The sequence below is a fragment of the Carassius auratus genome, chromosome 28 (genome assembly GCF_003368295.1).
Source record: "Carassius auratus strain Wakin chromosome 28, ASM336829v1, whole genome shotgun sequence".
Taxonomy (NCBI): Eukaryota; Metazoa; Chordata; class Actinopteri; order Cypriniformes; family Cyprinidae; genus Carassius; species Carassius auratus.
Genome location: NC_039270.1, coordinates 12,938,602 through 12,958,432, shown reverse-complemented (window position 1 = coordinate 12,958,432; position 19,831 = coordinate 12,938,602). Strand labels below are relative to the sequence as shown.

The window sequence follows — 19,831 nt, the reverse complement described above, 5'->3', positions numbered from 1 at the left end:
CCACTATAAAATATAGTTATTATGGAAAAGCATGGTCATAGCATGTGTTCGGTGATAGAGCAAGTGAGCGCGGTGCTGTATTCACTCATCAGATGAATATAGTGCTGTGTGGACAGAGGTTGTGGACAGTCATATTCTCGTGTTACACATACATTCTGTCCCCTGTCTGTCATTGACTGCTCTCTCAGTGACGCACCGGACGATTAGAGGAACTGATCTCACCCTTGTGCCGTCCCTCTCCTGCAATGTGGCCACTCAGCACACTATATGGTATGGAAATGTAGAGTTACACAAGCATGAGAACCAGGAAACGCCACATCACTCCAGTAATGAAGCTTATCACATGCACACTTAATTTGTTTCCTGTCATGCATGTTCATACACTATACACAGAAATTATTTGGATTACCTTTTTTATGTATGGTTCAATAAATATTTTTATATGGTAGTATACAGTAGTAATTAAACATTTTCATAAGGTTGTATAGGCCTATAGTGTCCCTGAAAAGTAATGTAAAACACTTTCAGACAGTACATACTAGTACCTTATAAAAAAGTTTACAGAAATTCATGAATTGCCATAATTTGTGTATATTTAAAACTTAAAACTTAAAATCGACATTTTTTTTTTTTACAAACCCAGTTATAAACAGAAACAAGAATGGGCAACAATGTCCATCAGTCAATTTTTTTCTTTTATTTTCAGCTATATCAGACATCTTACCAGACAAGCAACATACAAGACAGGACAAAATACACCGAGCCATTTTAATCTAGTGATTCAGTTAATGGACAGTCACCACATCAAAAGAATATATTTTTTATCCCAGCTCCATAACTGCACATATACATTATATAAGAACACATCTGATACATCACCTATATAGTATATTGATTGTATTGAAGCTTTCCTTGTTCAGGAGTTTCAACAAAAAAATAAAATAAGAGAAAAGTTTCCTGATTCAGAAAACACTATCACTTTCTAAACAGATAAAGGATAAATGTTATGCTACAACACTTATAAATGCAAAATACACAATTAATATTATTATTTATGACAGTTATTTTGGTAATAAATCTATAAAGATATCTTGTGTAATTAATAATATATTACATCTTTGTCATTAAATAAAAATATGCTGGTTTTATATATTCAGATACATAATTATGAACAATTTATATTTTTATTTTAAACTTAATTCAAAATAAAAAATAATTTCTCTGTAACGCAACACTGCTGCTCTAGTGCAAGAGATTTTACAGTAACTATGATAAAAAAAAAATGGAAATGATAAAAAAAAAAAAAAGATTGCAAGAGAACAATATTAGGGGTGCTACAAAGGAACTCATTAGCGTACATAATCATGAATACTATTTCCACAAGTGACAGACCATTATAATGACAACCATTTGCCCTAAAGGTTTGACACATTAGCATTAGCATTGAAATGAAGTCTATTAGTCTGTTCTTCCTAACAGGATTGTGAGGTATTGGCTGGGTTTGTCTTCTGTAGTCATTAGCACTAATTTGACATATTAAGACAATGTGCTAATTTTTCATGCTCAGGGGCTCTGCCTCATTTTCGTTCACATTTTTAGAGTGACGCATAAAGCATTAGTAAGCAGCCTAGTGTTAGCCTGGCCATTTTCCCTCACAAAAAGTTTCAAAAGTCTAGGGATGTTAGTGTTGCACCACATTGTTTACATTCGTGATTAAAAGCCTATTAATAACAACGTCAAACGTCATTATGTCTAGTCTAGATAAAAATGTAAACATTTACCATGACGAAGATGACATGCACAGCGGTCCTAAATCATATGTGGACTCTTAAGTCACACTTTAAAATGCATGAACTGACTCGGAGGTGATTGTAGTTTATGTAGCCCAATTTCACACAGGTTTTTATCATATTAAAGGTGTGGCTAAATTCAGTCATTTCAAAAGAAATTCACACGATCAGGAGTTTGGAGTGAGGGGGAAATATCCCACCAGATTTCACATTAGGTCAACACGAGTATATCCATTCACTAACAGAAGATGCACTGGTTTCACACATCCCACCCTGCCAAAACTCATTTCAGGGAGGTTGAGGTGTGACGTCTGTTTGAATGTGGTTTCTGTGTGGGCTGTGCTTTGTCTATTGATAATCTATCGCCGATAGACATGGGAGCTTTCTGCCCATGCAATTTAGTTTATTTGGTGATGTCTTACAATTGGTCCATAGTTACAGAATTTATAAACCAACAAATTACTTTGTGTGAAATCCTCGGCTTGAAAAGTGTGCCTATTATGTCTTTCTTTAAAATAAACAACATTGGTTTGATATTTTGTGTAATTACAGACATAATGTTGCTTAAGAGTCCAACCACTGTGCACATGAAATGATGCCTTTCTGTAAAGAAAAATATCTTTAATAATGCAACCATAGCTGCACAATTAAAAAAAACAAAAAAAAACCTTGCAGTTGAGCAGCTTTCAAAATAGTTATCTCATTTTTTTTCTCTCAATATTTTTCACTCTCTGTATTACATTACAGGCTATATCATACAGTTTCTCTCTTGGTACAGTGCAGAGACTGATTTAATCCCAAACATGATACTATTAAAAATGATCTTTTAAGATCCCTGCATTGACAACATGGCAGCAGAGAGCTATCAATGCAGTATCTGTTCTAGTGACAGGTGAAGGGTTAATGATATACAGTATGTGACCCTGGACCACAAAACCAGTAATAAAGGTCAAATCTTTTACATTGAGATTTATACATCACCTGAAAGCTGAATTAGTAAGCTTTTCATTGATGTATGGTATTGTTATGATCGGACAATATTTGACCGAGATACAACTATTTGAAAATCTGGAATCTGAGGGTGCAAACAAATCTAAATCTTGAGGAAATCGCCCTTAAAGTTGTCCAATTTAAGTTTTAAGCAATGCATATTACTAATAAAATATTACATTTGAATATATTTATATTAGGAAATTAACAAAATATCTTCAAGGAACATGATATTTACTTAATGTACTAATAATTTTTTGGCCTAAAAGAAAAATCTATAATTTTGACCCATACAATATATTTTTGGCTATTGCTAGAAATGTACCCCAGTGACTTAAGACTGGTTTTGTGCTCCAGGGTCACATATAGCCTATATTTCATTGAAGCGCCTACATTTTACCTACAAAAAGACATTGTGGTCTTTAGAAATATTTAGTTTGGTCAGGTTTATTCCCTTCGACTGTATGGCCAATATTAAGCTAGTTAGTTCCTATAATTGTTTTATAGACAAAGTTCCATAAGTTTAATTTAAATTTCTTTTCACAAATCTGGATAAAGTGTACTAATCCAGCATGGACCCACATCTAGATCAATCAATCTGATTAACCTTTAGCACCAAACAAACCCCTGAATTCCTGTCAGCCTGCTTTGGTCCCCATATTCTACCCCAAAATAAGTTCCTTTTCATCCTAAATATTTAGTTTTCCCTATGTAACCCAGTCAGCCTAGCTTGTTAAGGCTGTTGTGTACATCCTTATACTCAACTCTAGTAGTCTTGGTTCTGGTATCCACCAGAGCCGTCATAATTGGCCTCCATGTCAGGGCTGTATCCGGTGTACTCGGTGCCTGCAGCAGGCACTCCTGCGGGATCCTGGCTGGGATCAGTATAGTCCTGAGAGAAGAGAGACGAGCTCGCACCTAACTTGTACCTCTGGAACGCCAAAAAAGCTTGACCGGCCTTTAGGAAAATGAAGATGCCCAGGAGGAGAGGTTTAGAGGGTGGGATCAGGGGGGATTTCAGCAACAAGAAAGGAGGAATTTTCAGTTTTGATGGTGAAGAGTGAATGAAATGGTATTAGTGAAGGGAAACAGGTAAGAGTTAAATGAAAGGAATTAACAAGAATGACATGATGGACCAGAGAGAGAGAGAGAGAGAGAGAGAGAGAGAGAGAGAAAGAGAAAATCATTAGTTTGATTAAAATAAAAGATTTAGATGGTTAGTCAGAGCCGTGAATACATTTAGCTAAAACCTTTTAAAACGAACTCTTTAAACATACACTTAGAAAACCTAAATCCAAAACAAAACATAAAATCAGAACTTGAGACAAACTTAAGACATTTTAATCAAGCAAATCTGCCAGTATACATTATAAGATCAATCACAGGATAAATACACATGAAAGATTTTATGCAACAGCAGCAGCTCAGCTGTAAACAAACTGTATTAAAATAAGATCATGAAATGCCAGGACAACAACAGAGGTGAAGTATCAGGCCACAAATCCTGTAGAGTAGACAATCTTACATAGTGTTACAAAACAATTCTGTAGAGCTCGGCTGAACATTTTAATGTGCGACTGGTCCCCCTAGTCAATCAAAAGTGTAACTGCAATTAAAATACAAACGATCACAGAGAAAGCGTAGATTTTCTAGCACACAAACTACAATTCAAAAGTTTAGGAAGGAAATTCAGGGTGTGATATGGCACTGTAACAAAAAACAAACCACATATCTATAAAAAACATCTCATCTTCATTGGTCTCTATGACTGCTGGATTTTGTGAGGGGTGCTTCTGTAGTGGATGTCTATGGCATAGTAAACAAGTATGTGTGCAGTAAATGCTAGACATATGGAGGTGGCGTATGAGGGGTGAACAGCTGGTTGTACTCCTCTTCAAATGAGACTTTCTTTAGGCGCTCAAGGGCCAGGAATGTAAGAAAACCCTAAAGAAAAACAGATCAGCCAAAGCCAACGATAAACATAAAGAATGATGGGAAAAAAACATTTGAACAACACTGGGTTAATCTTATTGATGCAGCTGGGTGTTTTCTGTAAGAGAAGTGCTTTACGGAATTAGAGATTAGAGAGAAATCTGCAAACAGCGAAGCAAAGATTACTGGGGTAAATAAGTGAATTCTCTGGAAAAGAAGCTAGAGAGCAAAGTACAGGAAGAAGATTAGTGAGAAGAAAGCATGACATGCATGCAGTCTAATTAAATCCAATTATTAGATGAAAAAACTTCAAAGAAAATTTGAAATATTACCATGGCAAAAAAAAAAAAACAAAAAAAAAAAAACTAACATGACTAAAATGAAAATAATAGAAGTATGTTTTTAAAAAACAACTATTGGAAGTCAAACTAGAATGAAATGATAACTGAAAATATCAACATATTAAGAAAAACTATAAAACTAAAGAAGTAATACGAATATTACTGGTTCATCACAATGTAATCAGATCTAATTAAAGGGAAGAGCAAGCAGCCCAGCCATCATCTATATAATAAAATAAAATTTCTGACCGAGAAGAAAACGTAGACATTGAATCTTGCACATTAAATATGATTCAGATCAATTATATTGTGTAGGAAATATTAACTGAAAATGAAAAATGACAGAAGAAGAAGAAGATTTAACTAAGTCAGTACAGACCCAAGTAAATATGGAGAAGAAGGCGAAGGTGATGGCTGCTCTGGCTGCGTCTCCGCCCTCTTTCAGGGGGTTATCTTCTGGTTTAGCCACCTGCCACTGATTGGCCAGGAAACAGAATCCCACAAACCACACGAAAGACCAGAAGGCTGGGAGAAACATGGGAAGGTGCAGATTTCATATCAATAAAGCATTACAATAAATGAACTGAAAATAGAGTTATAGCACATTGTAATGGTGAGCTGATCAAAGCAGTCAGTTCATACTTCCATGCCGAGATGGTGCTGATGCACCAGATTCAGCACAGGCCTGCAATAAGTCTAGCTGGAGTTACATTTTACCAATAGAGGCCAGTGTAGCTCAAGTTAATGCTGCAGTAGCAGAAGTCCAGATCTAGACTCTAGGGGTGCTCTTGAGCCAAGAACAACTTCAAATCAATTGTATATGGGAAACAGTACCTTCCTAGAAAGACTTGCAGTAAATGCATTGTTATTACTGTTAGAAAAATATGGACATGTAATATCAGCAGTTTACCTGAAACACCAATATCAGCTAACACAGCCTTCTTGCGGTCTTTAACGCTGCTTATCTGAGGAAAGTAGACGTCCAGTGCCATAAAAACAGCACAGCAGAGGAAGGCCAGGGATCCCATACCCACGGCATAGTTGCAGGCATTCTGGTTGCGGTTAAAGATGCAAAACTCCTCCACCTCGTCCGGACGGTTCACATAGCCCTCGTTAGCAATGCATCCAAAGATCACAATGGAAAAGATCTGAGGAGGGGAAAGAAAAGAAGAAGAAGATGAAGGAAGAAGATGAAATGAAGGTGATATGGACTTACAGTATCACACTTCATTTCATTTAGTCTTAGGTAGTCAGGTTTTGGGGGTTCTCCCTGTACATTAATTAACACACATGCCTTTACAAGACACTTTTATCCAAAGCAACTTAGAAATGATAAACCTATCTAAACAACTCTTCATAAAAGCCAACAGTATCCATAGTATGTAATACCAAGTTTTAAGTGTAAGCTAGATTAGTACGAGGTGGAGAAGAGGTGAAATGCAAGGTACCAGATAAATACAAGTGCTTTTGAGGAAGAACGAATCACTGGATTTGGAAAAGGTTCAGTTTAGTAGCATCAAATCTCTGAAAGACAGCCAGAGTTTTGATTGAGGCATTTAAAAGCCAGTCAACTAGATATCTACAAAGAGAACTTTATTTTTTGCCTTGTTTTCTAAGTTGAAATACTGAAGTATCAGTAATTTAATAATAATTGAATAAAAAAAAAAAAACAGTGTTTTTTACACTGTTTAATGTCTGGATTTTGTCTGCGAAAATTTGCTGAACAACAGTAAATGTGACCACATCTTTAATTCAGGGTTAAAAAGAAACATTAAGAATCGTGTCAAAAGCGCTATGGAGCCAATTAAAGTTGAAAAAATATTATTTATGTCCACTGTAGTGCTGATTTAAGCTTTTCTAGTAAACAAACAAACACAAATTATATCGTTTCTTAGCACCCAACCACAAGTTGTTGCTCAAAAATATTCAGATAATATGCAGATGTAATTTATCACCACAGATGCCATTAAACGTGTCTGTTCTTAATTTCACTTTCTTGCTTGTTGTCACTGGGTTTGTTTTTTACAGGGAAGCTAGGGTAGGTTTGACACTTCCATAATAATAAGTGGCTTTTTGGATTCAGATGAATAGACAATCTTCATGGAGGCAATTTTTGGCAAAGGCCAGGGTTTTAACAGCTGGCCTGTGCATCTGTACAATATGTTTGAATGTGTGAGAGTTAGAAAGAGACACTTCATTACTCCACTCATGCAATTAAGTTAAAATGCTCTTGGCTACCAGCAAACTGTTCCATAGTTATTCCCTAATTGTCAGCTACAAGACCTTGATTTAAACCAGGGAATCAGCTTTATCTAAATCTAATGTTAAGGGGTTTGGCAACATCCAATCCAATAAACACAGACTCTTTAAGATAAAGGTTCAACGTCTCATTCAAACCTTTATCTTAATCTTACCAAGCACATATAAACAAGATATCACCACGGCTGACTTGGGGATAAATTAAGGTAAAAGCAAGCCCTATAGTATAATATAGGACTTTAATCTCGGTTTATCACATTTTAACATTTAAATCCATTCCATGGGATTTACTTCCAAATCCTCAGCACTTAACAGTGTTTCCTGCATTGGAATTTAGAACTAAAAAACTGAATTGTGAATGTAGGCCTGTATTGACTGTCATGCAATTAAAGAACTATGTATCTCAAACTGATGGCAAGAAATGTCTTTCTATTGCGTCGTTTTTGCAGGATGAACTCAGAAAGAACATAATGCAAATGATACAGACTGATTCAGGAACTAATGACAGTATGAGCTTGTGTCTTCTTACAGTTTATCAAAATCATAAAGTACACCCAATGTAGCCCAAGTCATGAACAACTGACTCTTTTGAACCACTTCTTTTTAGTGAATCAAAAACATATCAAGCACAACCTAGACCGATTCATAAACAAATGATGTTCATGAGCCCAGGTCTTTTTTAGCTTATCAAAAACATACAGCGTGGCCAATGTAGTCTGATTCACCAAAAACAACAATTAATCAACATCTGACTTCTTCAGCATATCTTTATTTCTTTTTCTTTTCCAGATTTGTTTTATTTTTATTTTGCCCGCCCAATCATTTAAATGAATGCAAATAAGACTGTAAATGCAAACATGATTGTAAGGTTAGAGATGATAAAGCAGTGCTTACTGACCATAAAAAAGGTGCTAAAGGGAAGCATATTTCTCTCTTGGGTCTGTGATTTTGGATCACAAGGCTCCATGGGCAATGAGTACATGAAAGCAAGCATTGTTACAAGAAGCACACAGGATCTGGATCTTGTGATCATCAGGAACAGAGCTTTGCATGCTCCGTTTCAACCTGATTGTAGTGTTTTCGGCACATGTGTCTGTGAAACAAGCGATGTCTCCTTGTTTAAATATGACAATGAGGTTTTCTCAAGTCTCTTTAAATTAAAGCATAAACTGACCCATTCTCGCACATTTTCTATATCTAACATATAAATTCAATCCAGAAGAACTGTGGCAATGTCTTCAAGAGGCCTACCTGCAAAGCTAGCGGAGTCAATGCACAAATGCACCGAGGGCAAAAGCTGCTTTCTTAAAGCGTCTTAGAGATGTTGCCACAGCTCTTCTGGATTTAGTCTGTCTCAGCTTGTTCTGTTTCTTCATGTCACTCCAGACAGACTGGATGATGGTGAGATCGGATCTCTATAGCACTGGCTGTTGTCAGTCTCCTTGTGCAAACAAAACTCTCACTGGATTATTACAATGAATGGCAAAATGAATGTTTGCAAATGTAAACTGATATTTTCTAATGACACACTACAGCAAAAGATAGAAATAATTGACGAAAAACCATTTTTAGTTGGTGAAAACACTAGTGGTTAAAACTATTTTTTACCACCACTGTACATTCATTCATACACCCATTTACACTTCTTCTCTTTTCAATTCAAGTTTATTTGTATAGCGCTTTTTACAAAACAAATCGTTACAAAGCAACTTTACAGAAAATTATGTTTCTACAATATTTAGTAGTGGCTAGTAGTTTGTGCACATTTGACAGGATTTTAGAAAAAATAAACATTTTCACCAGCTTGTCATCTTAGATATTAATATGACAATAACATTTATTCTCCATTTTTTATTAACTTATATTGTTCTGTATTGTACTGCATTTATTTCCCATAGTGGATTGCTAAACAATTTTTCCATTGAGGATTAATAAAGTGCTACCTTATAATAAATATTACATATATGTCATATTTTGTAGAGGTCAGCGCATCCCACAAGGTCAGTATGTCATATTTTATTGGCTTTCATTGGTCTTCATATTAATTTATGGTTCTTCAATCATCCAGACATATCAGCTGTGGATGGTTTGGGCTTGTGCCATTTTAGAGCCAGTAACTATGGCTCACCCACCATATAAATCAATCAACACCTTGAAAGGAAGAGAAATACAGTGGAATAGAGCTGTCCAGCGCTTCAACAGGGCTCTTTACACAAGCCCTTGTGTAATGTTAGATAGTGGGCAGGACAATGACAGGTTAAAGTAAACCTACTATAGAGTAAAATGAATCTACAGCTCAGCAGTGATGCTCTAACATCACTATACAACAATTGAGAAAACTGAGAATTCTGTAATGAACAAATCAATATTTTGAATGAATCAGTGATGAATTGAGGCTGATCTGAATCTTGAGTGAATACAGACTTCAATTTTGGCATGTTTGGCCTTAATGGATATATGGAGCATTTTTATGATTCTTTTATGGTGCATTTGTATTCATTTTGCATCCATTTATTGTAATTGCATGGGAAAGAGCAACCATTCCAGATCACTAATGGTCTGAATGGTGTAAGTTATTGTTGAAAGGATGTCTTCCTGAGCACTAAAAAGACATAGTGCCCCTCATCATTTTTCTCAGTCTGTTACATGCCTGCCGAGCTTCGCCTCCCTCCCTCTCTCCCCTCCCCCACCAATCCCTCGCTTTTAATCTCCCTGACCTTGTGTTCACTATGCGGGGAAAGAGAGATCACGAGAGAGGGAGAGAGACTGAGTCATAAGACTACAGATGAAGACCGCCTATACATCTGAAGTGCTCCCCCACAGTCAACCTGACCACTGCTTCACAGCATTCAGAAACCATGCGTCCGTGATGGTAGAAACAAGATTAGGGTATTCACAAACATCAGTCATATGTAGAGCAATAGGTGTGCTTTGCTATAAACAGGAAAGTTCAATTAAACTGCACTGTAACTGCTCTTCTATGTTCCCTGGAGATATTTTGAAATCTAAATCTAAACTATAAATATCTTAACTTACATTTTGATTAGTAATACGTATTGCTAAAAACTTAACTTTAAGGGCGATTTTCTCAATATTTAGATTTTTTTTGCATTCTCAGATTTCAGAATTTCAAATAGTTGTATCACGGCCAAATATTGTCCTATCCTAACAAACCATAAATCAATGGAAAGCTTATTTATTTATATTTAGTTATTTCTTCAGCTTTTCAAAAAAAAAAAAAAAAGCTTTTCTGGTCCTGGGTCATATATATATATATATATTCTGACATTCTGTAAATTCATTAAAATGGACATATGAGATCTGTTTGACCTATTAGGCTTCTTAATAGGAGTGCAAGATATAATAAATGTGGATTAGGTATGAGACACAATGCAGGAGTTTACAGTGATCCATTGCCAGAATATATCATAACCAGACAAGGGAAAATCCTGCCAGGAAATAAATGAATCACAAACTATAATAATATTGTTAGAGGGATAAAGAGGCTCTGCAAACTCTATTTTCCCTCTTGACGTAATGACTGTGCAGGAAAAAAGGTGGACATATGGAGAGCGATGGAGAGTAAGTCGCCCTGCAGCAGTATTCAGCTGTACCATTAGTCCCAGAACGCTCCACGGTAAAATAACCTGCTATATTTAAAGCATCACATGCTCTTTGTAAAGGACCGAACAGCCAGGGTTTTCACCATAATTCATATTCGTAACTGCAACAGACAAGCTGGAAAATGATGCGGCACTTCTGTGTTTCAGAGAAACAGACTGCAGTTAGATGCTAGATGAATAGTGTGGAAAACAAATGAAAACTACCGATTCTTGCTTTAAAGTGTTTTTAATGCCCATGTTATCAAACTCTGTCTGTGAAATATGTGTCAGAGAAGGTTCCTGTGGGAAAGAGACTGCTTAGGTAAGTCAAAGATCCAAAAGATCATCAATTTTAAAGCGAGACCTTATTTACAAACAAGAAATGAGAAAAGACTCAAAGGCTGAATCAGACATGATCCATCATGGTATATACCAGAATTGAAACATGACTAAGGAGATTGCTTCACACTAATGTCACAGTTTATAGAAAGAGCCAAAGAGAGAATACATGAAAGGTTCAAATCCAGAAATATTCTAGAGGCAAACCCATTAATGCCTTTTACTGTTTTAATCATTTTCATTTTCCTCATAGTGAGCCTGTTAGTATCCAGCCTGGGGTCTCAGATAGTTGTCATGTCAACGCAGAAGCAGCACTCACTCAGCCAATCAGAGTATGAATCAGAAGAACACACCTCCAGTCCCTCCTGAAGATTCCTCACAGCAGACTGCACACATTCGGGCAAATCAACAGTTGGTTGCCTCTTAAAGGTGAAGGTTGGCATTTATTTGCATATACAGGAACTTAGGGGTGGTGGAAAAACTGATTCACTTATAAATCACGTTTCTATCTTGTGCTGATTCGATTTGATTCACAAAAAAAAAATAATAATAATAATAATTTAACTAGTGCTGTCAAATGATTAATCGCGATTAATCGCACACAACATAAAAAGTTCTCAAATAAAAATAATTTCTCAAACCCACTCGTTTAAACACGCCCCCACGTCTACATCACTGTGTGGGAAGATTTGCATAACACTGCCCAAATGTTCACGCAAAGAAAGAAGGCGTAACCTCTGATTCTCGCTGCCGCCGCCACCGCCATGTCGTGGAGATGCTGTGTGTTTCATTGTGAAAGCGAAACTACGACGCGTTTCAGAAAGGCGAGGCATAGAGAAGAAACAATAATTTACAGTATGTGGAAAATGCATTACACCAAATACACAAATTTATTTTTAGCAACATCATATGACCTCTTTAAGAAAAATGTTTTTTTATGTATTAAATGTATTTATATATAATATAAATTATATGAATATAAATATTTATGTAAATACATGTAAATACTTTCAAAAATACATACTGCATGCATTTATAATTATATATATTTAACAATATACACAGTACCCACACATATATTATGCAAACAAAAACTTTTATTTTGAATATGATTATTCTCAATTAATCATTTGACAGCTCTAAAAATGTTACGATTTAATGTTTTTGTTAATAACATGATTTTGTCAAGACAGAGAAGGCAGTGCGGCACCTGGACAGTTTATAGAGACACAGGGCAGGCTTGCAACAGGATAAGCATTAAAAATGAAGCATACATGACAAAAACCAAGAATCAAGGTAAATGAGACTAAAGTAGCTCAGCTTGCATACTAACAAATATCCAAGATATATAAAAGACTCTACATGGTCACAATGACCAATAATATATCTCATAGGTTTATCCAAAAGCCTAAACTTTCCCAATGGACCCAATTTCCCAATTGTTTCTCAGCAGCGGATGTCATCATAGTTGGGTTAACTTGAAGAGCAGTGAATGGGAGAGTACCACAAATATATTTTTTGCATTCCCATTTTCTCAAATAGCAAAAGGAAAAACTCCACGATAGTGTTTTCATGACTTTCAATAAATAGAAAAAAATTGATAGTGATAATGGCAGTCAGAAGAGAGAACAATGTCAAATTTACCATCCCTCCCATAGACACTGCATTACAAACACCCTTGCATTAGTGTTAACAGTTTTTTTGTAATTTGATGCAAAGGTAATATAATACAAACAACAGTGTCATCACAGTTTTGTGAAAAGGGGCATATAAGCTATCCAATACAGCCAAAATCAATGAATTTCCATGACTTTTTCAGGTGTTGACTTTTTCAGTTGTTCGTGAGAGTTCGCAAGAGTTTTTTAAGCTCATTTATTTTTCTAAACTTCATTAATTGAATATCAATATCACATAAAAACAAACTACGAAAACGAGAAACACTGCCTTGGCAATTAACTGAAACTGCAAACTGAAATATGTTTAATTATTAAAATAACTAAAACTCAAATAAAGGACATGACAAAATGATACGTACTATAATAGAAAAAAGTAATCATTCTAACCTTTATATAAATAGCATAACCAGAGAATTGTTTCATAAACATTTCCCACGACTTTTAGCATTTTGCTAATGTCTGTTGGCAATGAATGCAATTTTTATAGACAAGCAATGAACCCCTAGTCAGTGCTCATTCATGATATATAGATGTGGCTTAATCACGGATTCAGACACCTGCCCAGCCCTCCCCCACATCCGCCTAATCTCCCAGCACCCCCACACCATGTGTCTCTACACCAAACGGTTTTATCACCAAATAGTGCACGCATGCTCGATCATGCAAGGGCCAAATGTTTCAACAAACCAGGAGCCACTTGATTGAATCGAGATTGAGGAAATGACCAAAGAAACAAAGTGTTAAATGTTGTTTAGTTAACAGACAGAAACATCCTCTATGAAGGTTTAGCAGGGCAGCAGACATTGCCAGGTTCCTTTATGAATATTGAGCTTCTTAAGCTTCTGTCACAGACTGGCCCTTGCTTTCCAAACATCTGCATGCTTTATTCTTTATATAAGTTCCATTAATGCTTTGTGAGTTGTTGTTTCTTTTTTTAATAAACATAAATAGATAGGCTACATTAAATTGGAATTAGCTATAAACATGTAGCTATTTAGGTAACATAAATGAGTGGTCTGTTATAGCTAGTTAGACAGTGTTGCCCTGGACAAGCCATTATACAGCAATATTTGTATGCCGAATATCACGACTGACCAATCAGTAAAGAGAATTCCAGAATAGTTTAAAAAAATCAATCTAATTTCACCTCAGGTCTCATTTTTTCAATTCAAATGTGATGCACACGCTGGTTAGTACTGAAAGATAGGATTTTATCTCAACATTTTCATGTACATGTCTATTTAACTAGAAAAAAAGGAAAAAATAAAGACCGAAACAACATATTGTAAACGACCAGATTAGCGGGAGATTGTGCATTTAGGCGGCAAAGCCTTACTTGCCGTTAACGCGTCATCACATGACGCCCGGGCTCGCGCTTAAACTATGCAATTAGCAGAATGCCTCTCACCCATGACACTATTCGAAGAATAATCTGCGGCTGCTGAAAGAACGTGATTGGATCGAAGGTGCCGCCAGCCTTGCCAGCCCCGTATGCCTGCTCCATCCTCAGAGGTTCGTGATTTCTCCGTGTCTGAAGTTTTTTTTTTTTAATAGAAAGATAATTGACCTTGGTGTCGAATCAATTGTTCCACGAGCTACACCTGGACTCTTCGCGCTTCGCCCTCGTCTGTCGCACGGTCTTGGTCTTGGATGTCCGTTCGTGGAGGTTTTCTTGCAAAACGATGTCCCTTCTACTCCGTACCTCTCTCATTTCAAGGGTGGAGAGACGAGACTGAGTAAACACGCATCCGGGGGAGCACGGGAGCGCGCATTATGCTGTCAAGCTTGATGCGCGCTCTCGAGGATACTTAGGCGCGCCACCGACCACGTGCCCTCCAGAACATGAGTAGTTAGGCTACTGTGTTTATGTGGAAATGAATTTGAACTATGCATGGATTACTGTGGTAAACGTCAACGGTGTAAAAAGCAATGTTTCCTAAAATTATGGGAACCTATAGAAGGTCATTACAGTGCACTTTAAAATGACAAATCCTTGTTACCTTGTGCCACCTAGTGACTGTCTATAGCCCACACCCAGAGGACAAATGCTTAGTCATATGTAGACACACGATATTAAATAAAAATATTTATTTCGTTTAAGCAAAACCAAAAAATAAGGATAGGGATGCACCACAAACTGTATATACTTGCCAAAATCCGTTATGTAAGCAAACAAAAAAAATCAATTTAACAGGTGGTGCTGGACAAATCTAAATGATAAGAAAATGTTTTTAATGTATATTAAACCATTATAATATAATATAATATAATACATTTTTCAGCACAACTTCTGTAATGAGATAGGAACATTAAGGAAGGAAAACTATATATATATATATATATATATATATATATATATATATATATATATATATATATATATATATATATACTTTTTCCAGGAAGTTCAGGACACTTGTGAAAATTCAGCAGTTCATATGAAGAGGAATAGTGAGAGACTACTGGTGGTACATGGTAAATTCTCTTTGAATTTTAGGAATACTGTAGGCCTATTCAATAAATATCTGCCAATGCTTCACATGTTAAGAGGGTAAGGCTCCAAGTCAGTATTGCAGTAAAAGGTCAATTACTGAATGAAAATAACAGGTACAGTGTGTAATGAACACTTTGGCTGATAAGCAGAGGACGATGGTGATTAGTAGCCAGAAATAAAATGCATAAGACTAAAGTGAGAGTGTAAATTTACTAAGTTGTTATTTACAAATAAGTGGTTAACAGAGTTTAGTAAGCAATACTTGTTTTTAAAAAAATACTTGGTACAATATTTTTGTGTAAATTCATCCATGCACATCCATTTTAAGCACAATCTTTATCTTCAGTCACACACAAAAAGTCCATAAAAGAAAAAGGTTTAGAATTGTACTTCCAACAGTTAACAGAGCAGAGTTGTAGTGGTTCTGATTCATGGCAAAAATTCCAATGCACTGCAGCAAAGATTATTGTGAAAACATTTTCACAGGTGTCCAAGGTAAGTCCCTCAAAACACAATTCCTACTGCTGCACTGAACCAACAGGAAAGGCTTATTCAGAGTACAAAATGAGTTCTGTACAGTATACGAGCAGAACCTTTTATTCATATCAAACAGCAGCTTTCCTAACCCAAACAGTCTCCTTAAAACATATACAAAACCTGGCAACACTGGTTTTAGATAAGTACAAAAGGGGAACTTTTACCAGTGGTACAAAATACAGTGTCATTATGTGTCAACCACGATTTGATAAGTCAAATTGGACTAAACACACACACATTTATTCAGCAAACATTTCACTTCTGTTGAGAAATCTACAACCTCCACACATCTTAATGGTTCAGCTCTACATAGTAATATAAACAAATGAAATATTTGAGTAAACCACTACAATAAAAGTCATTCTAGACTGATAAAATCTTTCAATCGCTCTTTTTTCACCTATATCACATTGAATATTCATTTTTATTTATATCTCTTTTGAAAAGTAAAAGCTCTTTAAGGCTTACGGATTGCTTCCCAAAGTTTAAAATGGCTCATGGTCATTCTTACAAAAAATGGGTGTCATTAAGAAAAGCGATGGTTGGAACAGATTCCTATCACTTAGGTAAGTGCCATGTCTCTTATTGTGCTTTTCATCTGAATCTTTTCCAATGCTGCTTCTTAATTGCTAGTAAGCTTCTAAGGTATAGCCAAGATGTTGCCATGACCGGTCCTGGACAGCATGCGAGTTACTTGGCATTGAACACCATGAGGGGCCTTTCTTCACGCTTTTGCCAGGGGCTCTTCTTATTCTCTCCATCGTCATCTTTGTCGTCAGCTTCATTGTCTTCATCAGGACTGGTGACAGAATCTCTGTGGACCTCGCTGGCACTACTGCGGGTGCTGTTCTCCCGACTGCGTTTTTTACGAGGGAACGTCCCTCCTCTGGATTCAGAGGTCTCGTCAAGCAGTGGTGCTGTGGAGTTCTCCTCAGGTGAGTACATGGCTGGATGGCTCTCGCTGCTCGAGTCTGGCGTTTCGATAACGGGAAGCTTGGAATAAATCTTTCCATGAGCTTTTCTTTCACCTCCGTCCTTCGCTTTGCCCTCGTCTTTTACTTTCCTATGAGTAGATCTCGCTGATCTCACGGGGAGTGCTTCAGAACGGTGGTCCTGGGATAGACTGCTGGGGCCCACGGGTGCACGCAAGGCTTCATTGCTTAGCTCAATGTAGGAGTGTCTAACAAGAGAGTTTGAACGGCCGTCAAGGGAAACGAACCAGGCACGAGGGTGTGGCTTCACTCCGAGCTCCAGCAGCTTCTTCTCCGTCATCGCTTGCAGCTCTCCATTCATTTGCGCAATGGTGGAGTCATTGAAAAGCACAGGAATACGGACGGGGGCAGTGGATTGATCCGATCCCCAGTTCTCCTCTGAAGGCCCCTCTGCTTTCTGGCCAGAATCTTCATCTTCCTTTTCTTGTTTGGTCTGCTGCTGCTGTTGTTGTTGTTGTTGATTTTGGTGTTGACTCTGTTGCCGTGGCAGCGTCATGCTAACCTGGATGCCCTCCATATCATGCTGCAACTGTTGCTGCCTTTCCATTGCCTGCTCCACCGCTGAAAGGTCAGAGGACAGATGCATATAATGTGCAGGGATGACCAGCGTGGGCACCATGCTGTGGTACATGCTCTCCTTCATCTGCTCCATGGAGTGACAGAAGATCAGCTGGCCAGGCTGGGTGTTTACGGAACTGGGCCGACTGAGGGGATCCCCTGCCGATGCATAATACTCTGGTGGCTTGCTGTCCCGACTGTGATCCTGATAGTGGCCAGTAAATGGTGGCAAAAGTGGAGGTGGTGATGGTGGGTCTGATGAATAGCCTTGGTTGTCTTTAGCATTGTGATGATGGTATCTGCGCTCATCAGAGTCCTCCGCAGAGCTGTAACCTTTGCTAAAGTCTTCCTGCAGGAGTGGGTCTCGAGTTCCTGTCTTTGAGGAGTGAGTGGTCTTCAATGGGTAGCTCTCTCCTTGCTTTGTGTCAGCATTCATCCTAGAGTTGCGTGGTCTCTGGATAGGGCCATGTCTAAAGAAGTCCTCTCGAGAGCTGTGGAGATCACGGTTGGAGGAAAGGTCAGATCTGATGCCATCATGGTCGGCAGCCGATGAGGCCGTCTCCATGTGTCCACCGCTGATGAGATTTAGCTGGGAAGTGGATGTCCCCTGGTCTCTCTTTGAGCTTTCAAGAGTGGATGAGAGGTACATTTTACGGCGATGCTGCCTAGGTTTTAGACACCGCCTCCTGAAACATTATAATAATATCTGTTAGATATTTATACCAAATATGCATATAAAGATAAAGAAAACATTTATTACTCGTGTTAACATAGCTACTTACTACAGTTTTACCAAAATAATGACAAATTCAAATATAGTTTGTTGAATTGCTCATTTTGCTTATGGAAGTGGTCTTAAGCTCATGGCAAGACTTCTGTGTATGCCTATATAAAAGTCTTGCTATGACATGGGTTGTACATCTTGCTAAGGCCAAGCCTACAAGAATAAGCTATTAATCACTTTTTCAGGCACACAACAAATGTACACACAGAGCAACGGTACCTGCAGTAGTACAGTAGCAAACACAGCAGAATAAGCACTAGCAGGGCCATGGCACCCAGAATCGCTAGCAGGAAAATAGTGTGGTAGGTAGTGATGTCCCTTAGACCAGAGGTGTTCAGGCCTGCTCCTTTAACACAAAAATAAGATTTTTTTTTATTCTACCCATAATATATAACTAATTAAACCAAAAGTAAACCAGGCAGATGAAAATAATGTAATATAAAGATGAATATAGATATTAAACCAACATTTCTGAATTAACTGATTCTTTAAAGTAATTTGGTGTAATTTAATGGTTAGTGATCAAGGAAAATGTAAATACTTCAACCGGTGTAACTGCTGCTGGTCTCACCTGAGGTTGAGGGAAATGCTGCAAGCCAGTATCCTAAATTTGGAGCCACAAAACTCCAGGTCATCTGAGTGCCCTCTTTTTTAATGTATCCAGCACCACTTCTGACCCACAGACCTGCAGCAAACCAGGACTTTATTACAAAATGAGCAGACAGTGATAAATGCAATGAAATCTTGCTTCAGCTTACAGGAAAGGCTCAATTAAATGTGAATGGGCAGTGCGCCAGGGACAGATTAGACCCAAACTGTGCCAGATCACACATTCAATAGCTTTTATTCATTAAAAAGTAATTTTAGGATTTACAATCTAGGATGAGTCTAGGTTACCTTTCAATATTCAAAATCACACAGATAATGTAATGTGTTGAACCAAAGCTGGACAGTAAGGAGCACAAATTTTGCAACAAGCCCTAGGGCCAAACAAAAGAGAGTTAATATGTTCTGACAGGGTGAACGCTGACAAATATGATTTCAAATGTCTCCCTCCACTGAAGACGAAATGCTCTCTCTGTGCAGGAATTTACAACTGGAGCATACAAAATGAACTTGTAACTATAAATAAATATTATACCATTTGTGAACCTGGAGCACAAAACTTAAGTCACTGGGGTATATTTGTAGCAATGTCTACAAAAAATCATTGTATGGTTCAAAATGATTGATTTTCATATATGCCAAAAACCATTAGGATATTATGTAAAGATAATGTTCCACAAAGATATTTTGTAAATTTCCTACTGCAATTATATCAAAACTTAATTTTTGATTAGTAATATGCATTGCTAAGGATTCAATTGGACAAGGCGATTTTCTCAGTACTTTGATTTTATTCAAATCGCACCCTCAGATTCTAGATTTTCAAATAGTAGTGTCAATTTTCTGAAATTGAGATTTATACATCATGTGAAAGCTGAATAAATAAGCTTTCCATTGATGTATGGCTTGTTAGGATATAGGACAATCTTTG

General features: G+C 37.1%; 2 protein-coding genes across 3 annotated transcripts; both read right to left on the bottom strand.

The window, feature by feature from the left end:
- Nucleotides 1-674: 674 nt before the first annotated feature.
- Nucleotides 675-14,754, bottom strand: LOC113046833 (synaptogyrin-1-like). 2 transcript variants are annotated; one of them, XM_026207877.1, is made up of 4 exons: nt 14,338-14,754; nt 5,964-6,201; nt 5,433-5,578; nt 675-3,738 (listed from the first exon to the last, which is right to left on the bottom strand). In XM_026207877.1, exons 1-4 carry the CDS (start codon nt 14,431-14,433, stop codon nt 3,547-3,549), a joined length of 672 nt encoding a protein of 223 aa, XP_026063662.1. In that variant the 5' UTR covers nt 14,434-14,754; the 3' UTR covers nt 675-3,546. The 2 variants fall into 2 exon arrangements, with proteins under 2 accessions (XP_026063662.1, XP_026063663.1); XM_026207878.1 differs by lacking the exon at nt 675-3,738 and adding an exon at nt 4,100-4,724.
- Nucleotides 14,755-15,619: 865 nt separating this feature from the next.
- LOC113047359 (protein FAM171A2-like) lies at nt 15,620-19,043 on the bottom strand (the record flags this gene model as incomplete). Its single annotated transcript, XM_026208722.1, has 3 exons — nt 15,620-18,196; nt 18,514-18,640; nt 18,866-19,043. Coding segments are annotated over 3 exons (1,851 nt in total), but the record flags the coding sequence as incomplete, so codon positions are not given.
- Nucleotides 19,044-19,831: the final 788 nt, after the last annotated feature.